This window comes from Bos taurus, chromosome 5 (genome assembly GCF_002263795.3).
Source record: "Bos taurus isolate L1 Dominette 01449 registration number 42190680 breed Hereford chromosome 5, ARS-UCD2.0, whole genome shotgun sequence".
Classification (NCBI taxonomy): domain Eukaryota; kingdom Metazoa; phylum Chordata; class Mammalia; order Artiodactyla; family Bovidae; genus Bos; species Bos taurus.
Window position 1 is genome coordinate 28,372,522 of NC_037332.1, and position 27,085 is coordinate 28,399,606.

General features: G+C 44.9%; 1 protein-coding gene across 14 annotated transcripts in view; it reads right to left on the bottom strand.

Moving 5' to 3' along the window:
- The window catches only part of SLC4A8 (solute carrier family 4 member 8), a 111,245-nt gene that overhangs the window by 69,945 nt on the left and 14,215 nt on the right, over positions 1-27,085 (bottom strand). For 4 of the 14 annotated variants that reach the window (XM_059886879.1, XM_002687293.6, XM_059886880.1 and 1 more), the window contains exon 1: positions 9,860-10,068. The exons of the other annotated variants lie outside the window; for them this stretch is intronic. In XM_059886879.1, the coding sequence (XP_059742862.1) occupies positions 9,860-9,904 (45 nt within the window). In that variant the 5' untranslated portion in view covers positions 9,905-10,068. Of the gene's footprint in view, positions 1-9,859; positions 10,069-27,085 lie in introns of those variants that run through there. 14 annotated transcript variants of the gene reach the window in all.

Consider the following 27,085-nt stretch of genomic DNA (forward strand, 5'->3'; position numbering starts at 1 on the left):
AATTTTTTAATTAATAATGTACAATATTCATTTTTCTCTTTCTGACTTACTTCACTGTGTATAACAGGCTTTGGGTTTATCCACTAGAACTGACTCAAGTGGGTTCCTTTTTATGGCTAAGTAATATTCCACTGTATATATGTACCACAACTTTATCTATTCATCTGTCAATGTACATCTAAGTTGCTTCCATGTCCTAACTATTGTAAATAGTGCTGCAATGAAGATTGGGTACATGTGTCTTTTTAATTACAGTATCCAATATATTTTGATGGATGAATATTTGTTAGTTTTCCAAACTTTCTCATATCATCATATGTTTCCTCATAAAACTTCACATATATGTATTGCTAAGTCGCTTCAGTCATATCTGACTCTGTGTGACCCCATAGACAGCAGCGCACCAGGCTACACTGTCCCTGGGATTCTCCAGGCAAGAACACTGGACTGGGTTGCCATTTCCTTCTCCAATGTGAAAAGTGAAAGTGAAGTCGCTCAGTCGTGTCCGACTCTTAGCGACCCCATGGACTGCAGCCTACCAGGCTCCTCTGTCCATGGGATTTTCCAGGCAAGAGTACTGGAATGGGGTGCCGTTGCCTTCTCCGACATATATGTATACCTATATACATATACATGAATAATTTTTCATGTTGGCTTCCCCACAGTTTTGTAATATCCAGAGGACAGGGGCCAACTAATTATAATGCTTAATACTGTCCACAGACATCTGACACAGCACAGAACACAGAATCTGGAGGAAGTAGGGGAGGGAGGAGTGATTGATTTCTTGCCTCTAAGACTATAAAAGCAAACTGTATAGAGCAAGGTCAATCAGCTGAAAAATTCAGGTTGAAAATCAACTTGCTTGCTGCTTTAATTTAGCTTGGTTAATCACAGTTTAAAGTCACTGAATAAATGTTCATGCACCTTCTGTGTCTTACCAAAGAAAACAGAACTACTGTCAAACACTATCAGCCAAGCACTGTTGAGATCTATTGCTCAGGAAAAAAGATTCCTTTCAAAATATTACTGCTCACTGACCATGCCCTTGGTCACCCAAGAGCTCTAACGAAGATGTACAATGACATGTTGCTTTCATGCCTGCTAACAATACAACACCCATTGTGTAGCCCATGGATCAAGGAGTCATTTTAATTTTCAAGTCATATTATTTAAGAATACATTTCATAATGTATGTAGTGCCTATGGAGAGTGATTTCTCTGATGGGTTAAAGTAAATTGAAAATCTTCTGGAAAGGAGTCACCATCCTAGATGCCATTAAGAACATTCATGATTCATGCTAAGTCGCTTCAGTCGTGTCCAACTCTGTGTGACCCCATAGACGGCAGCCCACCAGGCTCCCCTGTCCCTGAGATTCTCCAGGCAAGAACACTGGAGTGGGTTGCCATTTCCTTCTCCAATGCATGAAAGTGAAAAGTGAAAGTGAAGTCGCTCAGTTGTGTCAGACTCTTAGTGACCCCATGGACTGCAGCCCACCAGGCTCCTCTGTCCATGGGATTTTCCAGGCAAGAGTACTGGAGTGGGGTGCCATTCATGGGAAGAGGTCAAAATATCAATATGAACAGGAGTTTGGAGGAAGTTAATCCCAACCCTCATGGATGAAGCCTTGAGGAGTTTAAGACCTCAGAGGAGGAAGTAACTGCAGATGTGGTGGAAATAGCAAGAAAACTAGAATCAGAAGTGGAGCCTGAAGATGGGACTGGATTGCTAGAACCACACAATGAAACTTGAACAGATAAGGAGTTGCTTCTTATGAATTAGCAAAGAAAGTGGCTTCTTGAGATGGAATCTACTCCTGGTAAAGATGCTGGGAAGATGCTGTTGAAATGACAACAAAGAATTTAGAATATTACATAAACTTAGTTGATAAAGCAGTAGCAGGGCTTGAGAGGACTGGCTCCAATTGTGAAAGTCCTACTGTGGGTAAAATGCTATCACACTGCATTGCATGCTACAGAGAAACTGTTCTTGGAGGAAGAATCAACGGATGCGGCAAACTTCACTGTAGTCTTATTTTAAGTAACTGCAACAGTCATCCTAACCTTCAGCAAGCACTGCCCTGACCCATAAGCAGCCATCCACATCAAGGCAAGACTCTCCGCCAGCAAAAACATGATGACTTGCTAAAGGCTCAGATGATGGATAGCATTTTTCAGCAATAAAGTATTTTTTAATTAACGTATGTACATTTTTTAGATATAATGCTATTGCACACTTAGTAGATTACAGGAGAATATAAACATAGATTTTATATGCACTGAGAAACCAGAAAATTTGTGCAACTTGCTTTACACTAGTCACTTTATTGTGGTGGTCTGGAATTGAACCAGCAGTATCTCCAAGGTATGCCTGTATTCTGATACGGTGGTCATGTCATAAAAGAAGAAAAAGGGTCCTTAATCTTTAGTAATACATACTTAAGTTTTTACTGATGAAATACAGTGTTGAGATACACTGATGAGATACAGTGTCTGGGATTTGGAGACTGGGTAGAGACATAGATGAAATAAGATAGGCTGTCTGTTCATTGTTGAAGCCAGGTCATGGGATACACGATGATTCATTTTTCAAGTCTCTCTTATTTGGAATATCCTTAAAATATTGGATAAATTTCAAACATATTAAGTTTTGCTTAAAATCATAAAACATGAAAATAAAAGAACATTAAGTCTCAGTTGTCTGTGCTTATTGCGGATTCCTCACCATTTGATTAGCATGGACCTCTGACACTGTCCTTTATGGCAGCAAGGATTTCTTAACCATGAATTTCCAGGATTCCTATGAATGGGCTTCAGAGGATTATGTGCAAGTGTGCATTTTTCTTAGGAGAGATTCCATAGCTTTCATCAGATTCTCAGGGGTACTTGTGACTCAGAAAATATCAGCATCATGAGAATCACATGGTATAAGTTTAGGAGAAAAAGGAAAGGAGGAGGGGAGGGAAAGAAAGGTGAACTGGAGAAACGACCCGGTTTCTGTACCTCTTCCTGACTCATGATCATGACTCACAATACAAATGTCAATTGATGTGGGTGCCTACCCGAAGGATTAAGTAAGATAAAAAGAACTAAGAGGGTTAAATACACATTAAAACATTGAAATTGCAAGGCACGTTGTGAGAAAGAAAGCATTGTTATGAGCCTTGAAAAATGAATGAATTACAGCTGAGTAGCAGACCAGCTTCTCACTTACAGTTAATGGACAAATTAAAAGGCAGAGGTGGGGCTGAGTCTTACATGATGGCCCCAGATCCTTGAAGCACCCACAAAGGCTGCAGCAGGCAGTGGAGCCCACCTTGAGCCTCTCCCTGACCCCTCCCTGTGGCTCCTCTCTGGTCCTGAGAGGTGGCAGTCCTGCCAAACTCAGCTCTGCTTCCTCTCCTGCAGTCAGCCTCAGACCCTTTCACTTCCAAAGACTCCTTTCATCTTTTATCCAATGTTTTCAGATAACAGCCTCCTACCCCACCCACCCAACAACAATAAGAGTCAAGTGTTGATTGAGTTCTGATATACAACCATTTTTAAATTAAACACAGAAGTGACTTTCAGGGTTTCTAATCAGCAAGCTGAGTTTCTATAATTAATATTGGGAACACATATTTACAGAACACTGACTGTATACCTAGCATTGTGCTTTACATATATCATCTCAACCCTCACAACAGTCCTAAATCAAGGCTAAGTAAGATCTCACAAAGGCTGAGACAGGAGGAACTCCAACTTGAGTCTCTCTGTATTAACATTATATACTGTAACGTATTAGCATCATACACTAACATCGCCAAAAGCAAAGAACCTGGTCATTTTAGAGAGCTCAGGTCACCTAATCATGGATTAATGTCCATAGTGAAAACAGTTCAAGATTGTCACATTGTTACCTTCTTAAACCCTTGTACTTCACGCTGCCTTTACTGACCAGAGTTCCAATATAGTTCTCCATCTCTTCACTCTCGACTTCCTTTTTATCCAGAAAGCTCATGAATTCTGACCCCTTGTAGACACCATCACTGAATCTGACCCAGAGATCCTCAACTCTCTAATGCCCTCAATTTGACTTCCTCACTGGATGCAGACAATGGATAGTAAGAAAAGGGGGTTCCACGAGGTTGTATGCAGCTGTTCTGGTCCTCCGCTCAGGGGCCATGAGCTCCTGAACACCCACGAGTTTCCTAGTCTGACTCTTCAGCAGGCTGCTAGGGGCCTAAAATTGCAAAGTGACTCTGGTTTCTTAGTGGTTTTTCGTTTTTTATTGAACCCCACTTGGAATCACTCCTGTTTGGTACAATTTACTAGTAAGCACATTGCAGTTTGCAGAATAATGGCTCCCAAAGGATTTGCACATCTTAATCCCTGGAACCCAAGAATACGTTGCTTTATACAGCAATAGGGAATTAAGGTTGCAGATGGAAGAAGGGTCGCTAATCAGTGGATCTTAAAATAATGACATTATCTGGATTATCCATGGGTTCAATGTAATTACAAAGATCCCTAAAAATGGAAGAAGGAGATAGGAGAGTTGAGCCAGAGAATGAAGTTTGATGATAAAAGCAGGGCCTGAGAGATGCTGTGCCACTGGTTTCGGCTGCTGAGGAAGGGAGCTGTGAGCTAAGGAATGCAGGCAGCCTCACAGAGCTGAAGTTAAAAAGACAGATTCTCCCACAGAGCCTCCAGAAACACAGCCTCGCCAACACTGATTTTAGCCCGGTGAGACTCATGATAGAAATCTGAAGTATAGAACTGTAAGATACTCAGTTTGTGTTGTTCTAAGACAATAAATGTGTGGTCGTTTGTTAGGGCAGCAATAGACACTAATACATACATCATGGCTTCCTAACTAGCAAGATCAGAGTAAACCTGTTACTATCTTTATGGGAAACAACCAACCTCTCTGTTATCTCAGGTTTGTTGCTGTTATCTAGCAGCGATTTAGAATAAACATGTTGCTTTTCTGTGTTCTGATTACCATTGTGATAGGCTTAATTGACAGCCCTGTCCACCCTGCCATGGCAAACCATGAGCAAAGACAATTATCTACAAGTTTAAAAGGAAGTAAATTTGCAACCTGAATTGTATCCCCAGCCTACCTCAAGTCTCTGCTTGGCAGGAAAGCCCACACTACTGAAGTTCCCCAGTAGAGCTGATAGCACCAGGTAAAGAGAATGCTCATGTGTCCCTCAATTCCCACACAGGAAAGGAATACCCAGTGTGAGGTGGGAGGCTGGAGGCGTGCAGACTGTATGTACCCTGCAAGGCAGTGAGAGGAGAACCTGCTGTGGTTGATACTTCTGTTCAGTAACATTCAGCAGATACATACTGACTGCTTCCCATGAACTGCCCATGACACTCAGAAGTCACCAGCTCTCTACAGAGACACGCATGCGTTTCATGCACCAACACGGGCCAGGGCCACCAGGCAGTAGCGTCCAGGAGTTTTCCCAGGTCCACTTTCAACGTGAAGTGTGCCTCTCTTCCCATCCACCCAGTTTCCCAATTATCACCCATTCACCAGGATTTGTTATTCTGAAGATTTCTACAAAATTTCCCAGTCTGAGTGGGCCTGATTCACATAAAAGCCTTGGTAATTGCCCTGATTCACTTGCACTTCCCTTTACCATTTACGCCCTCTCTGAGCCTCCCTGAGGTTCCCAGCACCACTTGGCTCAAGTGCTGACAGTTTCAACCTCTGTAGCCTTCTCTTCCAGAAATTCTGCTCGATTCTGAAAGTGCTGATCAGGAGAATCTGAAGCTACAGATGTCCCTTGTTCCAGTCCAAACTAGAGGTTCTCCTTCAAGCTTTCTGATCTTCCACTCTTATCATGCCCTTTAAGAACCCACCACCTTTGGCAATCTCATCAAAAGTCAATAATGCAGGCCTTCATTAACTCATTCTAAATTCCACCAAGAGCCACCTAGCTGTCCTCCATCATCCCAGCTCTTCCCACTCTAATATATCCTTTGTACCCCTTGCCACACATATCTTCCCAAACATGTTAAAGCGCTCACTCTGAACCAGGCACCAGTCTCGGTGCCAGAGGCACAAGTTATGGTCATGTAGACCAAGGGCACATTCTTTGGAGAGGGTCAGCTCTGCCACTTATTAGAAGTTACTTAACCTTTTGGTTTCCTCATTTGGAAAATAAGGCTAAGAAGGGCATGTGAATCTCGTGGTTACTGAAAGACTTGAGACAACGCAGGGAAAGCACTAGGCCCAGTACCTGGCACATGGCACACACTCATGCAAGTTAACTTACAGAGACAGCATCACAAGGGGCTGGCAGGGTAGCAGCAGAGATGAACATGTAGAGTTCACAAGTAAGGGGTGGAAGAAGTAATATGACTTCATGAGTGTTGTGAGCAGAAGAGACAAGTGAAATTCTGATAGTGATACAGTGCTCATGCGTGCTCAGTCATGCCAACTCTTTGTGACCCCATGGACTGTAGCCCACCAGGGTTCTCTGGCCATGGGATTCTCCAGGAAAGAATACCAGAGTGGGTTGCCATGCCCTCCTCCAGAGGATCTTCCTGACCCAGGGATCAAACCCACGTCTCCTGCATCTCCTGCATTACAGGCAGAGTCCTTACCCACTGAGCCACCTGAGAAGCCCACTGGTACAGAGCCAGACCTTAAAGATTAGAACGGAATATTCTAGGTAGATAGGAGTGGGAAAGTTTTCCAGCTAGAACACCTGAGCAAAGACACAATAGCAGAAATGGGAGACTTTTAAACAGGGAGTGTAATAAAGCAATGGTCATCTCAGACTCTGGGCTAATACTGACAAGACCATGAGCTCCTTAAGGAGAGGCACACTGGCTGTGGATACAGGAAAGTCATTCACTCACTCAGAACATCAACTTTATTCCAGGCACTATGTAAACAAAAAGATTTTCTGCCCAGTCCATCCCGTCATAATGCTTCTATTTAAAAAGATAATAAACAAGACCACATCATATAAGTCATATATGCTATTAAGAAAGTAAAGCAGAATCAGGGGCTTCCCTGGTGGTCCAATGGTTAAGACTCCACACTCCCAATGCAGGAGTCATGGGTTCCAATCCCTGGTCAGGAAATTAAGATCCCATATGCTGCATGGTGTGACAAAAATAAATGAATAAAAACTGAAGCAGAATCATATGAAAGAGAGTAACTGTGAGTCTGGAGACCAAGGACAGCTACTCTGAGGAGGTGACACCTGAGTTGAATCACGAGAAGACTTGGGTAGAAGAAAATCCACAGGAACAACAAGAACAAAGCTCTTGTAGAATGAAGAGCTGGTTGTACTGAAGAAACAGATAGAGAGCCAATGCAGAAGTGTATGGTGAGAGAGTTGGAAAGGCTATCAGGGAGGGTGGGCAAGGCCCTGGTCACGATGAAACTTGGGAGGCCATAATAAGATGTTTGGATTTTATTCTAAAATGCACTGGGAAGCCACTGAAGGGTTTCAAGATAGGATATGACATCATCTGATTTGTGTTTTTAAAAGCTCTCTCTAGCTGCCACAGGACAAGTGGATTGTAGAAGGAAAAGCAGGAGAGAAAGCGGAGGGAAGTGTCAGGGGTCAGCACAGTCGTCCAAACCAGAGGAAACAGCCTAGGCACACGGTATGTAGATGTGATGCCTGGAGTCTCTGTTTACATCAAGTACACAACCAGCTCACTTTGCAAGGTCCATCTCCCCGTCACACAGCCCAGCTGACATACAGGAGGTTTTGTTGGTAATTTTCAACTGATTGACTTGTCTCCCCCAAATTACCCCCATTTCCTTTCTTCTTTCTTTCCTCATTTCTTTTCCCCCCTGTATCTTATCTCAAGTACCCATTTGCCCATCACCTGACTCAGCCTTTACAAGGTCTTGCTGTTCCCATCCTGTTTTTTTTCTCTCTTCTCACCCCACCATCCCCGATTTTCATGAACTAGATGTAAAAGATATAATTACTTTCTGTCCTACCCCAGAAGCACTCAGGAATTACCAGTTTCACAGAGCACCAACAGAAGCCTGGGGGTTATTATGATCCTGACAATACAACTGGAACACATTCTGCATATTAAGGACACTGTCTCCCCACATTTGTTCCAGCCTGTTCTACCCACTGAAGCCAGAAAATCTTTCAGGAAGAGAATCTGATCATAATCTCACTGGCTCTCATTCTCTCTCTGGCTCCTCTCTCTCCCTCTCTCTGTATGCTATGACCCTGGAGTACATCTCACACCATTCACCTCTTCACTCCCTGTGGCTCCAGCCACTCTGGCCTTCTTTCAGATCTTTGAACCCGATGGGCTCCCTCTGCTGTTCGCTTTGTCTCCAAAGCCCTTTGATCTCCCTCTTCCCTCAGTTGACACTTATTCTTTAGATCTTTGCCGAAATTTTCTGCCTTAGCAAAATCTCTGATCTGAGACCAAAGCTGGAACCATTGTGATACACATTCACAGCACCACATATCTTTCTTTCTAAGCACTCATCACAGTTTATAATAATGCATTTATTTGTGTGACTGTTTGATTAAAATGATTATACACACACACACTAAATGGGAAATTCCAGCAGGGCAAGAATATTACCTATTTTTGCCCATCACTGTATCACAAACATAAGCTGAATATTCTTCATAGACCTTAGGAGAATTAGATATGGAAGGATTTCCCAAAATTGCAGATGTTGTTCCTTTTTTGATGGAGCAAGCAAAAGGAATTATGGGTCATCTAGTAGCAAACTATTGCCAGAAGAGGAGTGAGTCAGTGATACCCATTTTGCTACAAACTCAGAAAAGAGTTCTGTCTGTCTCTTTACAAAAACCATCCTGACATCAATGTGGCCCTTGTTTCAAGACCTGTCATCCTTCTGAGTAGGTCCATCATTCTCTTCACAGCCCCCCACTTAGTATCTGACCTCCCTTCAATATCTCTTTGCAGAGCAATGAGCATATCATCACCTGATGGGCACAGGAAAGGGGGGAGTGAGAATTCAATGAGTTATCTCTCCTATACTGGTTGCCACATCGTTTCACAAAGCCCCTTCCCAAACAGCTGCTCATTTAGTTCTCAAAACCACCCTGTGAAGTAAGCAAAGCAGGTATTCTTATCCCTATTTTACTAGATGGGGAAATGTGATTCAAAGAGGCAAGTGACTTACTCAAGGTCACAAAGCCCATGTGAGGCAGATGTAGATTTGAACCTACAGTCTCTGACGCCCAGTCCAATGCTTTACCTTACATTAGCCACCCCAACAGTTATCAGTTGCTTAAACCTGTTTCTTCATTTCTTTAAGTAAACACCTGTTCCTGACCCCTCAGCACTTTTCCAGCCTCTCTCCACTTCGCTATCCAGAACTTGTCAGCCCGTCTGTACCATGGAATGAAGGGAGTTTTATGCACACAAACAAGGCTGAGCGTTTGGTCCCAGCCTCCAGTCTTTTCCAGTTCTTCCTCTGAGCCAGTAAGGAACCAGAAAGCCCCATTAATAAAACACAAAGAGGAAACCTGCCCCACCAGAGCAAGGTCCCTGGCTATCCTTTCTCCCACTTTCCAGCAGGACGCGACAAGGCCAGAAGCCTGCCTCTTTCCCAGCAAGGAGGACCTGAGCAGAACAGAGGTCACCGGCCGCGGGCCGTCAGGGCTCCTCAGCTGGCCACGCAAAGGATGCGGCTCCCGATTTGGCCCAAGGTCACCCTCTCGCAGCCCGGGCCCGATCCCCGACCGCCCGGAGCGCCCCCTGGTGTCGCGGGCTGGCCTCCCCTCGCCCTCAGGGAGTGGCCTGCGAAGCCCCGGCCCGGGGGCAGAGAAAGGAGGGTGGGCAGAGGATGAGGAGGCTGAGCCCCTGGGAGGGGCGGGAGGCGGGGCCCTACCTGATAGCTGAGGACGCCATCCGGATCGTTACTCCCGGCCGGCATGGCGGAGCCCAACTAGGTCTCGCGCGCGGGGTCCAGGCCGAACGTCAGCAGGCCACGCACTCCGGTCGGGTTTGATCAGATCGCCCGAGCGGCGACCCCTACCCTGGTGCCAACGGTCAACCATCAACCGCCGCCGCCTCCATAGCCACCGGCCCGCGAGGCTTCGCCGCAGCCAATCAGCGCGCGGCCTGCACAGCCAATCAGGGCGCGGAGCACGGGAGGACGCTGTCCGGCGGTACCCTGGGCTACCAGGAGGTGGAGAAGGGAGCCGGGGGAGCCAACCGCTCCCGGGCCCGGTTGCCATGGAAACCGCCTCCCTCCCTTCAGGGGCCTCTGGGCTTGAAGGTCCTCCCAACTGCTTGCTAGAAATTGAAGATCTCGTGGTTCTATTTGAGGATGCACCTGACCCTTGAAAACTGAGAAAGTGTCAGGTTTGTCTATCATGATTTTATTCCTTGGTAATAATTATTTTTAAATTCTGGGGAACCATCCCTTGAGCTTGCAGAAGGAAATAACAGAATGAGAGGGAAGGGCCTTCTCAAATTACTTGTTAATCCTCGAGCTAGTGGCCAGATTCAATAGTATCAAAGAGAAGCAGGCAGGCAGTGATCTATTCCCCTACACAGATTGACTACGATACAGGTCTTCTCCCTGGGCCTCGGGTTGGCAGTGAAAAGCACGGGGTTGAGCTACGGAAGATGATTGAAACAATTCCACAGAAATGCTTCCAACTTTTCTGAGAAATAATCCAGGGCAAATTATTTAACAAAAGAATAACTACTGATTAAGGCAAATTTAGAAACCCATGAGTAACACATTCAATTTGATTTGGGTTTAAAACAAGAGAGACTGGCCATAATCCAACCAACCCTCTGTCCCCAAGAGGAGGAAAGGGGTCTTTTCCTTTATGTCCACTATCACATCAGACAGTAGGAGAGTCCACATTATTAAAAGAAAAAGAGCAGGTGCAAATCATTCTCAGCCTCCGAAGAAACTACACTGGGGAGCATAGCCTGGCTGGTGCACATTAAATGTTCAACCCCTGCATACCATTGCTTGCTCTGGCTCTGAAATCTGAACCAAGTTTGTGCTTCCGTGCCCCTGAGGCAGAACCATATTTCCAGTCTTCGATTTAAGGTCTTGGGCCCATTTCTGAGCCTTAGTGTTCATTTCCCCAGTCTCTGTTGACCTCTTCACTAATCCTGTCCCTTGAATCTGTAATTCAACCCCATTTTTGCCCATCAAAACCTTAATCATACTTCAAAGTCAACCTCAAAGGCCACCTCTTCGAAGAAACTTTATTCTACTCTCCTCAATACCCCTAAGACATGTCATCAGTCCCCTTTGAATCTTCATAGCACTTCATACCTTCCTTATACCTTCCTTATACCATGCTATGGTCAAGTACTTTAATTAAATGTTAACTTTAGCTTACTGTAACATTGTCATTTTTTGAAGGAAATAATTATTTTTCTTATGCCCTTCTGTACAAAGCCTCAAAGAATGCTGGGCACATAGAACATAATTATAAATATGTAAGTTATATAAGTGTATATAAATAAATATAACTTATAAATATATAAGTGAATATATGTACTTTTAATTCAGTCTAACCAAAAACATATTAAACAAAAAGTACAAGCCCAAATGGCACTGAAGATGCAGCAAAATCTAAAATAAAATATGTATCTCCAGAGGGCTTATGGTCTAATCAGGGGAACAGGATATATGTTAATATGATGGCAAGATAACAGAATATAAAACAAGAGCCATATGAGTAATATAGTATAGACAACAAAGGTTATAAAAATTTAGAAGAGAAAAATGTTAATATGATGACAAGATAATAGAACATAAAACAAGAGCCATATAAGTTATATAGACCACAAAGATTATACAAATTTCCAAGAGAAAATAATTTTTTTTTACTTGGAACATGACACAGAGGACATTGGTTTGGGTTAAACCCAAAAACAGTCAAGCCAGAGTAAGGAGAGCAAGCATCTTAGTTCTTAGGGAATGACTTAGCAACCAGGAAAGCATAAGACCCATTCAGGATAGCCACAATTTGGACCAAAGCAGAAAGGTATAGAGAAGAGCAGTAGGAAATAAAAATTGTGGTAAAGAAAAAATGACCAAGTTATGGAGAAAGAGCTAATCAGTTCAGACTTTTTTGTTTCTCATATGATAGAAAATATGATAGTGTAGAAAATTTTAAAGAATTTGCCCACACACCAGGACCTGGGTTTAGTGGTATAAATGCACTGTGTCATTTAATATTCCTAACACGTCATAGTTTATCCATTTCACTGGTAAGAAAACTGAGGCTGAGAAGTTTAGCAACTTTCTCAAGGTTAAGTAGATATTAGGCTGGGATATGATCACCTCTTGAGCCTTGCAATCTAGTGGAGAAACAGCAAACAAGTAAAAATGAACACAAGTACAGATTATGAGAGCTGCAATGAAATAAACTGCAAAGTTATGTGATAGAGTATTGGCCAGGGGGGTGGAGAGAGCTACTGTAGATGGGATGGTCAGGGAGGGCTTTTCTGAGGAGGTGAGGAGAGTCTCATTTGATGAGTCAAGGATGGATCTGTCTGAGTTTAGAGTCCCTGGCCACTATATGACACTGTCCTATGTAAGTGGTACCATTGGTGAAATCTGCCATTGGGGGCAAGGTGGATTAAAGGGGGGAAGCTGAGGCAGGGGGTCATTTAGGCTGACTGGCAACATGGCAATTCTGGAGGGGCCAAGGATGGTGACCAGAAGAAAGATGTGCCCTCCATTTGCCACTCCCTAAAGAGCCAGCTCATGGTGCTCTCATGAGAGTGGGCACGAGTTGTCAGGGCACAGAGAAGAAGCAGGAGGGAGAGGATTACTACTAAGAGCTCTACAAGTCTGATTTGACTCCAGTTCAAATGTAGAAAAAGTCAGAGCCTCTGGCTTTTGACTCCAGGGTCAAGAGCCCCATCTTCTGGTCTATTATGCAAATTACAAAAGGAATTGGCTGCAGAGGCGGCTGCAAGACTGCCCTGAGGCAGCTGTCTGTCTGCAGAGACAGGCTCTCCCCTCCCAGGGCTGTTTTGTGTTCTCCGTCCCAAAGAAGGCGAGCTCTTTGGCTCCAGGCCCCAGGCACTAGGCTGCCGGCACCTTCAGCTCTCTACACAGCTTGGAAAGGAGCAAATATGCCGCTCTCAGCCTGGCCAGCAAAGAGGTGTGGAAGGACCTGGAAGGAGGAAGATGTTCAGCCAAGGATACCACCTCACACTGATTATTCTTCTAAAGAAAGCGGGAGTTGGGGGGGGGGGCGGGGGGGTGGGCGGAGAACCCAGCAAAACAAGAACTCAGAAACTTCTGAGGCCTGCACAGAATTCTTGGAGGAGGAGACACAAAATAGAGAGGAAAATGCAAAATATGGGTAGAGACAGAGACCCCACATGCACACACACACACACACATACAGACACACTCACATCTCACAGGGAAGCAAGAAGGCTTGCAACAACTCTGTGAGGTAGGTTCTATTTCCTCCATCATTTTACAGATGAGAACACTGAAGACGGAGGCTTAGAGATGTAAGCTAGCCCAGTTCACACAGCAAGCACAGTTTATAAATGGAGACCCTGAGTCTGAGCTCAGAAGTACCTCATTACAGGGTATACCCATGTAACCACTTACTGCCTCCCATGGGGCTGCCTGGACTTTAGTCCTTCCCGAACTTTAGAAGCTCCACCCTCCCTTTGTGACTTCCATCTTTGTCTCTAGATTCTTCCTTTCTCTAATACTAGTGTTCTTAAACTTTGGTGGGGAGAGGTTAGGTCTTGAACCTCTGGGGACATGATAAAATCTGTGGGACTCACTTTTTAGATAAGTAGACAGAGACCCAAATTTTGCATCTCATTGTAAGGATGTGTTCACAGCCTGCCCAGGGAAGCACTAACCACCTTACCTGTATTATTTTTAAATATTGGCTGGAAAACATTGAGATTCTCTTATTCAGAGACAAAAAAGGCACGCAACACAAGTAACTCAAAAGGTCTGAGGAAATGTTCTCACATAATTGCAACCAATTTTTCCATCAAAAGCATCTTAATTTCTCCATCTATGTACCATGTTTCTTTCCCAGTTTAAACTGTCAAAAGAGCTGCCAGGGCAGAGGTTTTAGTCTTTACTTGCCATTAGGTAGTGACCCAATCCCAGCTGCATCTTATGCCTGGTTTGGTTTCTCCACATTCCTCTTAATTATACATCAAAAACCAAGGAAAGGTTGGAGGAAAAGATGTCAGGATTCGAGGAAAGACTTAATTAGGGCTTATTGTGCGGTCGTCTGGGAGCATTTCCTGTGGAGGGAGCGGGGAGCCGGAGAGAGACACTATTCTTTGTCAAGCTGAAAAGGCCATGCAGGTGCACGGTACGCAGTCAGCCCTTGCCAAGTCACAGCATATCTAGAGAGACTACAGAATACAGTTTTCTTAGTTCACAGCAGGCTGCCAGCCTGGGACACTATACATCATACAGAAAAACAACAAAATGCTACACAAACTGACTCTTGCCTGCGAAAATCACTCTCCCTCCATTCGTCATCATCAACATCATCCATAGAAATCGCCTACACTGGGGGATTCCCTGGCGGGTTCAGTGGTTAGGACTTGGCACGTTTACGACCACGGACCTGGGGTTCAATCCCTGGTTGGAGAACTAAGATCACGCTAGCTGTGCGGCATGGCCAGAAAAGTTTTTAAAAAGAGGACTGGACTTCCTTGGTGGTACAGCAGCTAAGAATCCGCCTGCCAGCGCAGGGGACACAAGTTTGATCCCTGGTCCAGGAAGATTCTACATGCCGTGGAGCAACTAAGCCCAGGCACCACAACTACTAAGCCAGCACTCTAGAGCCCGAGTGCCACAGCTACTGAAGGCCGAGCACTTAGAGTCTGTGCTCCACAACAAGAAAAGTCACAGCAGTGAGAAGCCTGAGCACCACAACAAAGAGTAGTGCCTGCTAGCGATAACTAGAGAAAGCCCACACAAAGCAGGAAGATGCAGAACAACTAAAATTAAAATAAACAAACAATAAAGTATATATTTAAAAAGAGGGCTTCCCTGGTGGTCCAATGGATAAGAATCTGCCTGCCAAGGCAGGGGACACAGGTTCAATCCGTGGTTCAGGAAGATCCACATGCCTCAGGACAACTAAGCCCAGGCGAACTGCTGAAACCTGAGCACCTAGAACCCCTGCTCGAAACAAGAGAAGCCACTGAAATGAGAAGCCCGCACACCACAGCTACAGAATAGCCCCCACTCACAGCAAAAGCCCGAGCACCAAAAATAAATAAATATGAAATACAATGATAGGTGAAAGAAAAGGAATTGCCTATACTATACTCATTTACACCTTGCTCCAGACTCTTGCTCCAGAAAGGCTCTGGTAGACAGAACCCATTCAAACTGGCAAAAACCTCCTTCTCCTTTCTCTGGGGTCACAACTGAGATATTTGGACAGAAGCAGAAGGAAAGGACTAATAGAGGGATTAGCACAAAACAGAAACAGATTAGATAAGAAACAGAAAGAGATTAGAACGAAACAGAAAAGTAAGCTTTGAAGAAAGAAGCTTTGGGACTTCCAGATCCACATAGGAAGTCTATTCAGGAATTCAGGAGAAGTAGGTGTTAACCAAGGACCACTTGCCAAGTACTTGCTATCAGATTTGAACACATTTGTATTCATTAAATACATTTATCTTATCCGTTTCTAACCAAACCTCACCCTGCTTAGAAATCAAGTGTGTTTACAGTGGTTTTACTCCCTGTCTTATCTTCTTGGGGATAAGATCTCTTGAGCCTGTACAGAAGTTCTTATTTCATGTTTAACCAGTAGGCCTGGGATATCCTTAAGGTTGCTGCAGATTCAGTGCTTCACATCTGTATAATTCTATATACTCAACGTTTTTATCACCTTACCTCATTTCTCTCAAATGGGACTGTAAATGTACACAGAATATTTCACAGACTGGAAAGCTGAAATAAGCCTGGAACAGGGACTTGCCCAAGCCAGGTAACAACAGAGCTCAGTGAAGAACTACTCATGCTTTTCATGGTTTGTGTGGATTCCTAGAAATACAATTCCATGCAGCCCTTTCCTGCATAAAATTGAATTGGCTTCAATTGAACAGTAAATTGTGAATCTCCTTTAGAAATGACATGAACTCCCCATAGCAGAAACCAAGGGCTTCTCCTCTATTACCTTTTACCATCCGATTACAGTTGCATGTAATTTCTACCTTGGAAAGCTTGTCAGTAATACCCATTCATTACTTTACTGAACAAACTCTCATGAGGTTCTGAAAATAACGATTACTGCTTATCTCTAGAAACACATTATCTGACACAGATATAAATTCAATCCAAGATACTCTTACTCCCACTAAAACACCACTCAGGGCCTTTTATTTTGCAGTTAATTTTTTTTTTAAGTGGGAGACCCATTCAGACTTCTGGGCTGGGGCAAAAGGGAATAGACATAGAATCTGAATGTATCTCATGAATTTATCTTTTTCCACCTCTAATCTTTTGCCAAATTGAAACGACCACCCTCCTTTTTTAAAGAAGGTAGAGTTTCTCTGGTCCTTTCTTATAAAATACAAGAAAGAATATTTGCTAGATTTACCAAGAACAGCTAGGACTGTGAAATGGGCAGTCAATGAATAGCAGAGAAAAAAATTCAGCCCTGAAGCAGATATAGAAGCACTCAGCTTTGTTTGGGGTAGGCAAAATGAACAAGGGCCATTACAATTTGATTACAACCTATATATCTGTTGAGATTTCTCCAGAACTTCTTGCCCCTGCCCTCTAAGAATTGTTGGAAGGGACTTAAAAGGCCTATATTCCAACACCATATACAAAAATAAACTCAAAATAGATAAAAGAGTTAAGTGTAAGACTGGATACTATTAAACTCCTAGAGGAAAACATAGAACACTCATTGACATAAACCACAGCAATATTTTTTTGATCTCCTAGAGTAATGAAAATAAAAGCAAAAATAAGTAGGACCTAATTAAACTTAAAAGCTTTTGCACGACAAAGAAAACCATAAACAAAATGAAAAGACAACCTACAGAATGGGAGAAAATATTTACAATATAACCAACAAGGGACTGATGTCCAAAATATTACAAAGAGTTCATACAGCTCAACATTAAAAAAATAAATAAATGTGTAGAAGACTTAAATAGTTCAGTCGCTCAGTCCTGTCTGACTCTGCGACCCCATGGGCTGCAGCACACCAGGCTTCCCTGTCCATCACCAACTCCCCAAGCTTCCTCAAACTCATATCCATCCATCGAGTTGCTGATGCCATCCAACCATCTCATCCTCTCTTGTCCCCTTCTCCTCCTGCCTTCAATCTCTCCCAGCATCAGGGTCTTTTCCAACAAGTCAGTTCTGCACATCAGGTGGCCCAAGTATTGGAGTTTCAGCTTCAGCATCAGTCCTTCCAATGAATATTCAGGACTGATTTCCTTTAGGATGGACTGGTTGGATCTCTTTGCAGTCCAAAGGAGTCTCAAGAGTCTTCTCCAACACCACAGTTCAAAAGCATCAATTCTTTGGTGCTCAGCTTTCTTTATAGTCCAACTCTCATATCCATACATGACTACTAGAAAAACCATAGCTTTGACTAGACGGACCTTTTTTGGTGAAGTAATGTCTCTGCTTTTTAATATGCTGTCTAGGTTGGACATAGCTTTTCTTCCAAGGAGCAAACGTCTTTTAATGTCACGGCTGCAGTCACCATCTGCAGTGATTTGGGAGCTCAAGAACATAAAGTCTGTCACTGTTTTCATTGTTTCCCCATCTATTTGCCATGAAGTGATGGGACTGGATGCCATGATCTTAGTTTTCTGAATGTTGAGTTTTAAGCCAACTTTTTTACTCTCCTCTTTCACTTTCATCAAGAGGCTCTTGAGTTCTTCTTCACTTTCTGCCATAAGGGTGGTGTCATCTGCATATAGAGGTTATTGATATTTATCCTGGCAATCTTGATTCCAGCTTGTGCTTTATCCAGCCTGGCATTTCGCCTGATATACTCTGCATGTAAGTTAAATAAGCAGGGTGACAATATACAGCTTTGATGTATTCCTTTCCCAATTTGGAACCAGTCTGTTGTTCCATGTCCAGTTCTAACTGCTGCTTCTTGTCCTGCATACAGATTTCTCAGGAGGCAGGTAACGGGGTCTGGTATTCCCATCTCTTGAAGAACTTTCCACAGTTTATTGTGATCCACACAGTCAAAGGCTTTGGCATAGTCAATAAAGCAGAAGTAGATGTTTTTCTGGAACTCTCTTGCTTTTTTAACAATCCAACGGATGTTGGCAATTTGATTTCTGGTTCAGATCTCTGTTCTCTGCCTTTTCTAAATCCAGTTTGAACATCTGAAAGTTCACGGTTCACATAATGTTGAAGCCTGGCTTGAAGAATTTTGAGCATTACTTTACTAGTGTGTGAGATGAGTGCAATTGTGCAGTAGTTTGAGCATTCTTTGGCATTGCCTTTCTTTGGGATCAGAATGAAAACTGACTTTTTCCAGTCCTGTGGCCACTGCTGAGTATTCCAAATTTGCTGGCATATTGAGTGCAGCACCTTCACAGCATCATCTTTTAGGGTTTGAAATAGTTCAGCTAGAATTCCATCACCTCCACTAGCTTTGTTCATAGTGATGCTTCCTAAGGCCCACTTGACTTCGCATTCCAGGATGTCTGGCTCTAGGTGAGTGATCACACCATCGTGGTTATCTGGGTCATTAAAATCTTTTTTGTATAGTTCTTCTGTGTATCGTTGCCACCTCTTCTTAGTATCTTCTGCTTCTGTTAGGTCTATACCACTTCTGTCCTTTATTGTGCCCATCTTTGCATGAAATGTTCTGTTGGTATCTCTAATTTTCTTGAAAAGATCTCTAGTCTTTCCCATTCTGTTGTTTTCCTCTTTTTCTTTGCACCGATCACTGAGGAAGGCTTTTTTATCTCTCCTTGCTATGTTTTGGAACTCTGCATTCAAATGGGTGTATCTTTCCTTTTCTCCTTTGCTTTGAGCTTCTCTTCTTTTCTCAGCTATTTGTAAGGCCTCCTCAGACAACCATTTGCCTTTTTACATTTCTTTTTCTTGGGGATGGTCTTGATCCTTGTCTCTTGTACAATGTCACGAACCTTTGTCCATAGTTCTTCAGGCACTCTATCAGATCTAATCCCTAGAATCTATTTGTCACTTCTACTGTATAATCTTAAGGGATTTGATTTAGGTCATACCTGAATGGTCTAGGGGTTTCCCCTACTTTCTTCAAGTTCAGTCTGAATTTGGCAATAAGGAGTTCATGATATGAGCCACAGTCAGCTCCCGGTCTTGTTTTTGCTGACTGTATAGAGCTTCTCCATCTTTGGCTGCAAAGAATATAATCAATCTGATTTCGGTATTGACAATCTGATGATGTGCATGTGTAGAGTCTTCTCTTGTGTTGTTGAAAGACGGTGTTTGCTATGACCAGTGCGTTCTCTTGGCAAAATTCCATTAGCCTTTGACCTGCTTCATTTTGTACTCCAAGGCCAAATTTGCCTGTTACTCCAGGTATCTCTTGACTTCCTAAATTTGCATTCCAGTTCCCTATAATGAAAAGGACCTCTATTTTGGGTATTAATTCTAGAAGGTCTTATAGTTCTTCATAGAACCGTTCAACTTCAGCTTTTTTAGCATTACTGGTCAGGGCATAGACTAGGATTACTGTGACATTGTATGGTTTGCCTTGGAAATGAACGGACTTTTCTTCAAAGAAGACAGATGTGAAAAGATGCTCAATATTGCTAATTATTGGAGAAATGCAAATCAAGGCTACAATGAGGTATCAGCTCACACCGGTCAGAATGGCCATCATCTAAAATTCTGTGAAGGGCTTCCCTGGTAGTCCAGTGGTTAAGAATCTGCCTTGCAATTCAAGGGACACCAGTTCAATTCCTGGTCTGGGAATATCCCACAAGCCATGAAGCAACAAAGCCTGGGCTTCACAGCTGAGACCCAGCATAGCCAAATAAATAATTACTTTTTTTAAAAGACACCAGAAATGTGTCTTGGTACAAGATTACCATGCAAAAACCAATAGCTTTCCTATAACACTAAGCACAGCTGATTAGGTAACAGAATGAAGAATAGATGCCCATTACAGTAAGAAGTAGAGATGACAAAATTAAGCGGACACATAACATGCAAGAACAACATGAAAACTGCTGCTGAGTGGCACGAAAGGAGTCTGGAGTAAACTGAAAAGCACATCTGCATCTTGCAGAGAAAACTCAATTTTATTAAAACTATTAATCCTCCTTTTTATTCATCTGTAAGTTTCAGGATGTCATAGTAAAACTACCAACAGGGTTTATTTCTTTAATGGGAAAACAAAAATATCCAGGAAAATTCTGGAGGAAAAAAAAACTGGGTCACAATTACATCCATTCCTCACATCTTAACCTGTTCTGGAAAGGAAAAGGTCTGGACATTACACTGGGAGCCTCTTTCCCTGAAGAATGGCTGTGAACAAGCCCCAAAGTGGCTCCCTTGACAGGGACTCAACTATACAAGCTTCTCCAGACCCAACATCATTGTGGTATGGCAGAGCCCCAGCTTCCGGGAACCCACACCTGTAGCCACAACCCCAGGCAGCCTTGGGTCTTTAAGCAGAAATATGTGAACACTGTGTTCCCGGAGTATCACCCCTGAGTGGGAGGTACTTCAGTGCCCTGGGAGCTGGCAGGCCTTCGTTGCCCTCCGCAGGCTTTCCGATGTGTCTGAGAGATGCTGTTACAGATTAAATTATGCCCCCACCCCAAGAGCAGCAAAAAGCTATGTTGAAGTCCTAAGCCCTTTTACCTCAGAAAGTGACTTCATTTGGAAATAGATGGTCACTACAGGTGTAATTGGAGAAGGCAATGGCACCCCACTCCAGTACTCTTGCCTGGAAAATCCCATGGATGGAGGAGCCTGGTGGGTTGTAGTCCATGGGGTCACTAGGAGTTGGACACGACTGAGCTACTTCACTTTCACTTTTCACTTTCATGCATTGGAAAAGGAAATGGCAGCCCACTCCAGTGTCTTGCCTGGAGAATCCCGGGGACGGGGGAGCCCAGTGGGCTGCCGTCTATGGGGTCGCACAGAGTCGGACACGACTGAAGCGACTTAGCAGCACAGGTGTAATTGTGCTACACTGGAGTAGCTATGTAGTGGCTAAGTCATGTCTGACTCTTTTGCAACCACATAGACTCTAGCCCACCAGGCTCCTCTGTCCATGATATTTCCCAGGCAAGAATATTGGGATGGGTTGCCATTTCCTTCTCCAGGAGATCTTCCTGACCCAGGGATCAAACCTGTTTCTCCTGCATTGGAGGTGGATTCTTTACCACTGAGCCACCAGGAAAGTGCTACTGGAGTAGCGCACGTGTCTGGCTAAGTCACTTCAGTCGTGTCTGACTCTGTGCAACCCTATGGACTGTAGCCTGCCAGGCTCCTCTGTCCAAGGACTTCTCCAGGCAAGACTACTGGAGTAGGTTGCTATGCCCTCCTCCAGGGGATCTTCCCAACCCAGGGATCAAACCCACGTCTATTACATCTCCTGTCTTAGCAGGCAGGTTCTTTACCACTAGAGTCACCTGGGAAGCCCACACTGGAGTAGAGCAGGCACCTAATCCAGTGTGACCAGTGTCCTTATAAAGTGACAGCCAGGACTTCCCTGACAACCCAGTGGTTAAGACTTTGCCTTCCATTGCAGTGGGTGTGGGTTCAATTCCTCCTCAAAGAGCTAAGTTCCCCCATGCCTGGTGGCCGAAAAACCAAAACATAAAACAAAAGCAATGTTGTAACAAATTTATTAAAGACTTTAAAAAAATAAAGTGACAACCATGTAAAGACAGAGAAGGACACAGGGAGAACTCCATGTGAGGATGGAGGATTGGAGAGATGTGTCTCTGGTCCAGGGAATGTCAAAGAAGGATGATAAACCACCAGAAGCTAAGAAGAGGCAAGGAAGGGTCCCCTACAGGTTTTAGAGGGAGCATGGCCCTGCAGATTTCTCCAGAATCATAAGACAATAAATTTCTGTTTTAAGCCACTCAGTGCATGGTAGTTTGTCATAGCAGCTGTAGGAAACAAACACAGACACCTAGGATTAGAATCTGCACTCTACACTACTCGGGCAGGAGGCTGTGCGCCAGCTGGAAGGGGCCAGGTGGAAAAACCAAGAGTTTAAAGTGGGAAATTCTGACTGGTCCACCCAGGAGTGCAAGGCTGATGCCTTCTCAGGGCAAAACATCACTCCAGCACCCTTCCTCACGCCTCCGATTTTGCCCTGAGGACCGGGTGGCCTGGGCTGGTTCCTCATTAACTTTGGCCCCCTTTGCAACAAGCTGGCCGCTGAGCCAGGATCACAATGGCTCTGCTGTTACTCAACACCAGTGACCACAGGGATGCTGGGGAGACAGAGGAGCCTCAGAGAGCCCCAGGCTAAGCTTCTGAATCTACTCTGGCAGGATCTGAGCACTAAATTCTGGGGACGAGCTGAGGCGTATTTGCAGTCCAAATTGTGGGGCCACTCAGGTCACACGGATGCCCCACCCTCTACCTGTGCCTCCCCCCACTTGCCCACTTGGCAATCCTCTACTCTTTCTTTGCAAACCAGATCACCTCACCTCCTCCTCCAGCAGGTAAGTTAATCACTCCCTCCTTTGTGCCATCCTGGACCTCCTCCACTCATTCCTCTATTACACTACAGCTCATTCTAGAAGATTCGTTCGGTGGACCGTGACCTCCTTACAGACAGGGACTGAGTCTTTCACCTCTGACTCCCTAAGGGCCCAGCACTGCAGCCCACACCAGGGACGCTTTACAGCCTCCACGGAGCTTCCGTGTGCATTAACCATGCCAACTGTGGACCAAATGTTAGAACATTACTGCTTAGTCCAGGGCAAAATCTCCCTCCAGGGATAATTTGATTTGTAGCTGGTGATCTCTCTCATTAAACAAAGAGCTCCCTGAGAGAGAAATGCTAGTTCTTTGCCCTCCGATGGTCCTAACCCCAATTACACAGAAGTCACCTTCAGTAAATGCAACGTCAGCTTTTGCTGCCCCCACTTCCTCCTCTCAGGGAAGCACACTGATAACCCCATTACATCTGTCTGGTGCTTTCTGACCTGAGTATCTCCAGGGAACCAGGCAGTCCAATTTCTTTAATGCTATGTGATCTGCTGCACTCACACCACATTTTATGATCTAATTCGATTTATTACAGACATTATGATATGGCTCTGTTTCTCTGAAAAACAGGTCACCTCTTACACTAGTTACTTAACCATTAGCTATCTCCTAGCCGACAAGAGTGGGGACTTTTACATCTCTTTTTCTAGTAATGGATAATAGTGCCTCCTGGAATAAGAATCAAAAACCTTAATAATATTCATAGCCTCTGACTCAGCAATTCCACTTCGAGCACGTAACCCTAGGAAAATGGCCAAAGATTTGCACAAAGGAAGGTTACAGGGGCACTCTTTATCTTCAGCAGGGAAGACCTCACTAGGAAATTTGGTACAATTTCTCCAAAGCAAACATGGGGACACAGTTGGCCACAGAGCATCAACCTAAGTTGGTAATGACGTGGAGAAATGGCAACCTCTCCAACTCACTAAGCACTAACAGGGCCTGAGGCATGCCATACCCCAAGGGCCTGGGAGGTAAGCCAGACTGCAGCAGCCCCTTTCTCTCTATTCTCCGGGAGGTCTCCCAAGAAGGAGCCCTCCAGTTCCCTGGTCTTCCAGCTATCTCCAAGTCCTATCTGGGAAATTGTCTGGTTCAAAGTGTAGCTCACGGGATAAAGCCTAGAGAGTGGTCCATCCCTCACAATCCAATAAATTCCCCCTCACCCTCACCCCATCACCCTACAAGTTACCACTCAGCTTTGTTCCTCTGCCCTCAAAAGGGTCATCTCCTAAGCTGTTCTCCGAAGTTCCTCTCTACCAGGCTTGTGTTTAAACAAACACAGACAGCCCTTTTACTGCTCCCCTGTGGCAGTAAATTAATTCAGTGTGTCATATGGCTTATTGGTCAGCTTCTTTGGGTTCCAAGTAACAAAAACACACTCAAAGAATTTTCAACCAGGGCTTCCCTGGGGCTCAGCAGTAAAGAATCCACCTGCCAATGCAGGAGACACAGATTCAGTCCCTGATTCGGGAGGATCCCACATCCAGCAGAGCAACTAAGCCCGTGTGCCACAACTATTGAGCCTGTGCTCTGGAGCCTGGGAGCCGCAACCACTGAGCCCACGTGCTGCAACTGCTGACGCCCAAGCACCCTAGAGCTCGAGCTCCACAAGAGAAGCCACTGCAATGAGAAGCCCGCGCACTGCAACTAGAGAGTAGCCTCAGCTCTCTACAGCTAGAGATAAGCCTGCGCAGCAGCGAAGACTCAGCACAGCCAAAAATAAGTAAATAACATTATTTTTTTTAATAAATTTTTCAACCAAAAGAAGAAGGAAGGAAAGTAGAAAGGAAGGATGAGAGGGGTGGAGGGAAGGAAAGCAAAGGAAAAACAGAGAAGGAAAGGGGAAAAAAAGAACGTGGAAGGGAGAAATCTAGGAACAAATTGTTTCCTCCGTGCTTTATTTTCACTGCCTGCTTTCTGAGTGTTGGCTCCACGCTCAGTTTGCCTGTCCATCCTCGTGTAACAGCAAAAATGGCCACTAGCTGCTCTGAACTTAACATCAACTTCCCAACTAATGATTCCATCAGTGATCATGTGGGGTGGGAGATCAGAAGTGTGGGCCTGGGGCAGCCCATCTCTTTTTTGCTGGTTCCAGGAAATATATCAGGGAAGGCTCTGGGTAGCCTGGCTTGGGTAATGTGCTGAACTCTAAACCCATCACAGTGGCCAGAGGACCTCTGCACGTGGGTATAACATACAGATACATAAATATGCACATCATTGGTCCACCCCTTGGTGCTGGGGAGTGAGGTGGGCCTCATCTGAACTCTATGGGACTAAGAATCAAAGGTGGTTCCCTGAAGACATGCTAGACAAAGAAGAAAGCCGGTCCTTTCCACTTGACCGGCCCTGTCCCAATCCCCATCTGTCCCCGTCCACAGTCAGGCTCCCCAGTCTCCTCTGCATTTGGTCAGGAGTCAGCCTCACAGACTGACATGTGCGTGTTCAGCAGGTAGCCCCAGTCCAAGGTGGTCATCAAGTTCCTCCACGCTGCTCCCAGCGTCAGATCTGGGTCTACTCTTGGACCCAGCAACAGCTGCTACAGGGAAGATTCTTAGAGTTTGCCCAAGTCTGGCTTCACCCACAGTGAAGTCCCTACACCCGCCTCTAGGAGCGATCACTGAGGCAGGCTCTGGACAGAGGCAGGAGCTCCATGGCTGCCCGGGTGGCCGTGCAACTTGTGCCCTGATCAACCTTAGCTTGCCAAGTCGTGCCCTGACACAGGTCTGCATCTACCCCGAGGAAGGGGGGCCTGCTCACAACTCATCAGGCTCTTTACAGGCTAACAACCGCCCGCTTAGACGGTAAAGAATCTGCCTGCAATACAGGAGACCCGGGTTCGACCCCTGGTTTGGGAAGATCACTTGGAAAAGGAAATAGCAACCCACTCCAGTATTCTTGCCTGGAGAATCCCATGGATAGAGGAGCCTGGTGGACTACAGTCCATGGGGTCACAAAGAGACACGACTGAAGCGACTAACACACACAACTGCCTGCCTGCAGCTCCTGGACAGATAAGGGGAGACACATTGCCCCAAGGCTTATCCAGGGAGAATTTCAAGGCTTGGACTTTAGACCCAGGACACCTGGCTTGAGTAACAGAAAGACTGTCTTACGTAGTATTTTATTGTTTCTGGGTGTGACGCAGCTGGAGTTAGAGGCAGCCAACCTGCAATTCCTCAGTCCTCCTTGCCAGCACACTTCCTTCTCCCCACAGCTGCCAACATCACCCAATGCTGGGAACTAACACTGGAAGACACGGGAGCAGCAACCAGCCATCTGAATGTGTCCTTTTCTCGTTTCTATCCCTTGCGCTGCTTTCAGCTGCTCAGGGACCAAACCAAAATGAAAGAAATTTGAGCAGAAGCCAACGAGTCATTCTTGCCGAGCCTTGAAACCCAGACCAAACACCAGTCCCCCAAGCCCACCAACTAGCGGTGAGGCTCCTGCCCAAAGGCTGAAAATGACTCAGCACAGCTTCCAGGGGAGTTAAAGCCATTTGTGTGTGTGTGTTAAGTTGCTTCAGCCGTGTCTGACTCTTTGCAACCCCGCCATGAACTGTAGCCCGCCAGGCTCTTCTGTCCATGGGATTCTCCAGGCAAGAAGACTGGAATGGGTTGCCATGCCCTCCTCCAGGGGAGCTTCCCAACCCAGGGATGGAACCTGGGTTTCTTACATCTCCTGTACTGGCAGGCAGGTTCTTTACCTCTAGCGCCCCCCGAGAAGCCCATCAGGAAAGTCATTTATTAATATTATATTCTGAGTACAAATGATTAACATACATTATCTCATCAAACTCCACAACAATACCCACTCCAATATCTTCCTTTCCAAACAAGAAAACTGAGGGACTTCCCTGGCAGTCCAGTGCTTCCACTGCAAGGGGCACGGGTTCAATCCCTGGTTGGGAAACTAAGATCCCACAAGCAGTATGTAATGGCCAGAAAAAGAAGAGAGGGAGAGAAAACCAAGGTTGAACAGTTTGCCCATGATTACAGACCAGCAGCCAACTGAAGGACCCTCTGCCGTTACTCTTCAAGCCTCTTTGATTATGGGGAGTTCTATCAGGGCCTCCCAGACCATAGGCTGAAACGTGCCTTCCTCACAGCGTCTGGCTGTGGGGTAACCATGTGAAGAACGGATGAGATGTCCAGAACATTCCCTGGGCTCCTACTCTCTGGTCCCAAAGGCAAGAAGTGCATGAGTCCCAGCTCCAGGGTTTTGATCCTCTGTGAGGTCTCAGAGGAGCTGCTCACGGGGGCAGCAGGCTAAGGCTCCCATTCAGACATGAATTTCTCAACCATGGGAGTTAAAAGATGAGGATCAGATTGGCTCTGACGTTCTCTGACTCCCCAGGTAGGATTGTTTTCACTGTTGCTTTCCAGGTTCTGAAGAAAATTC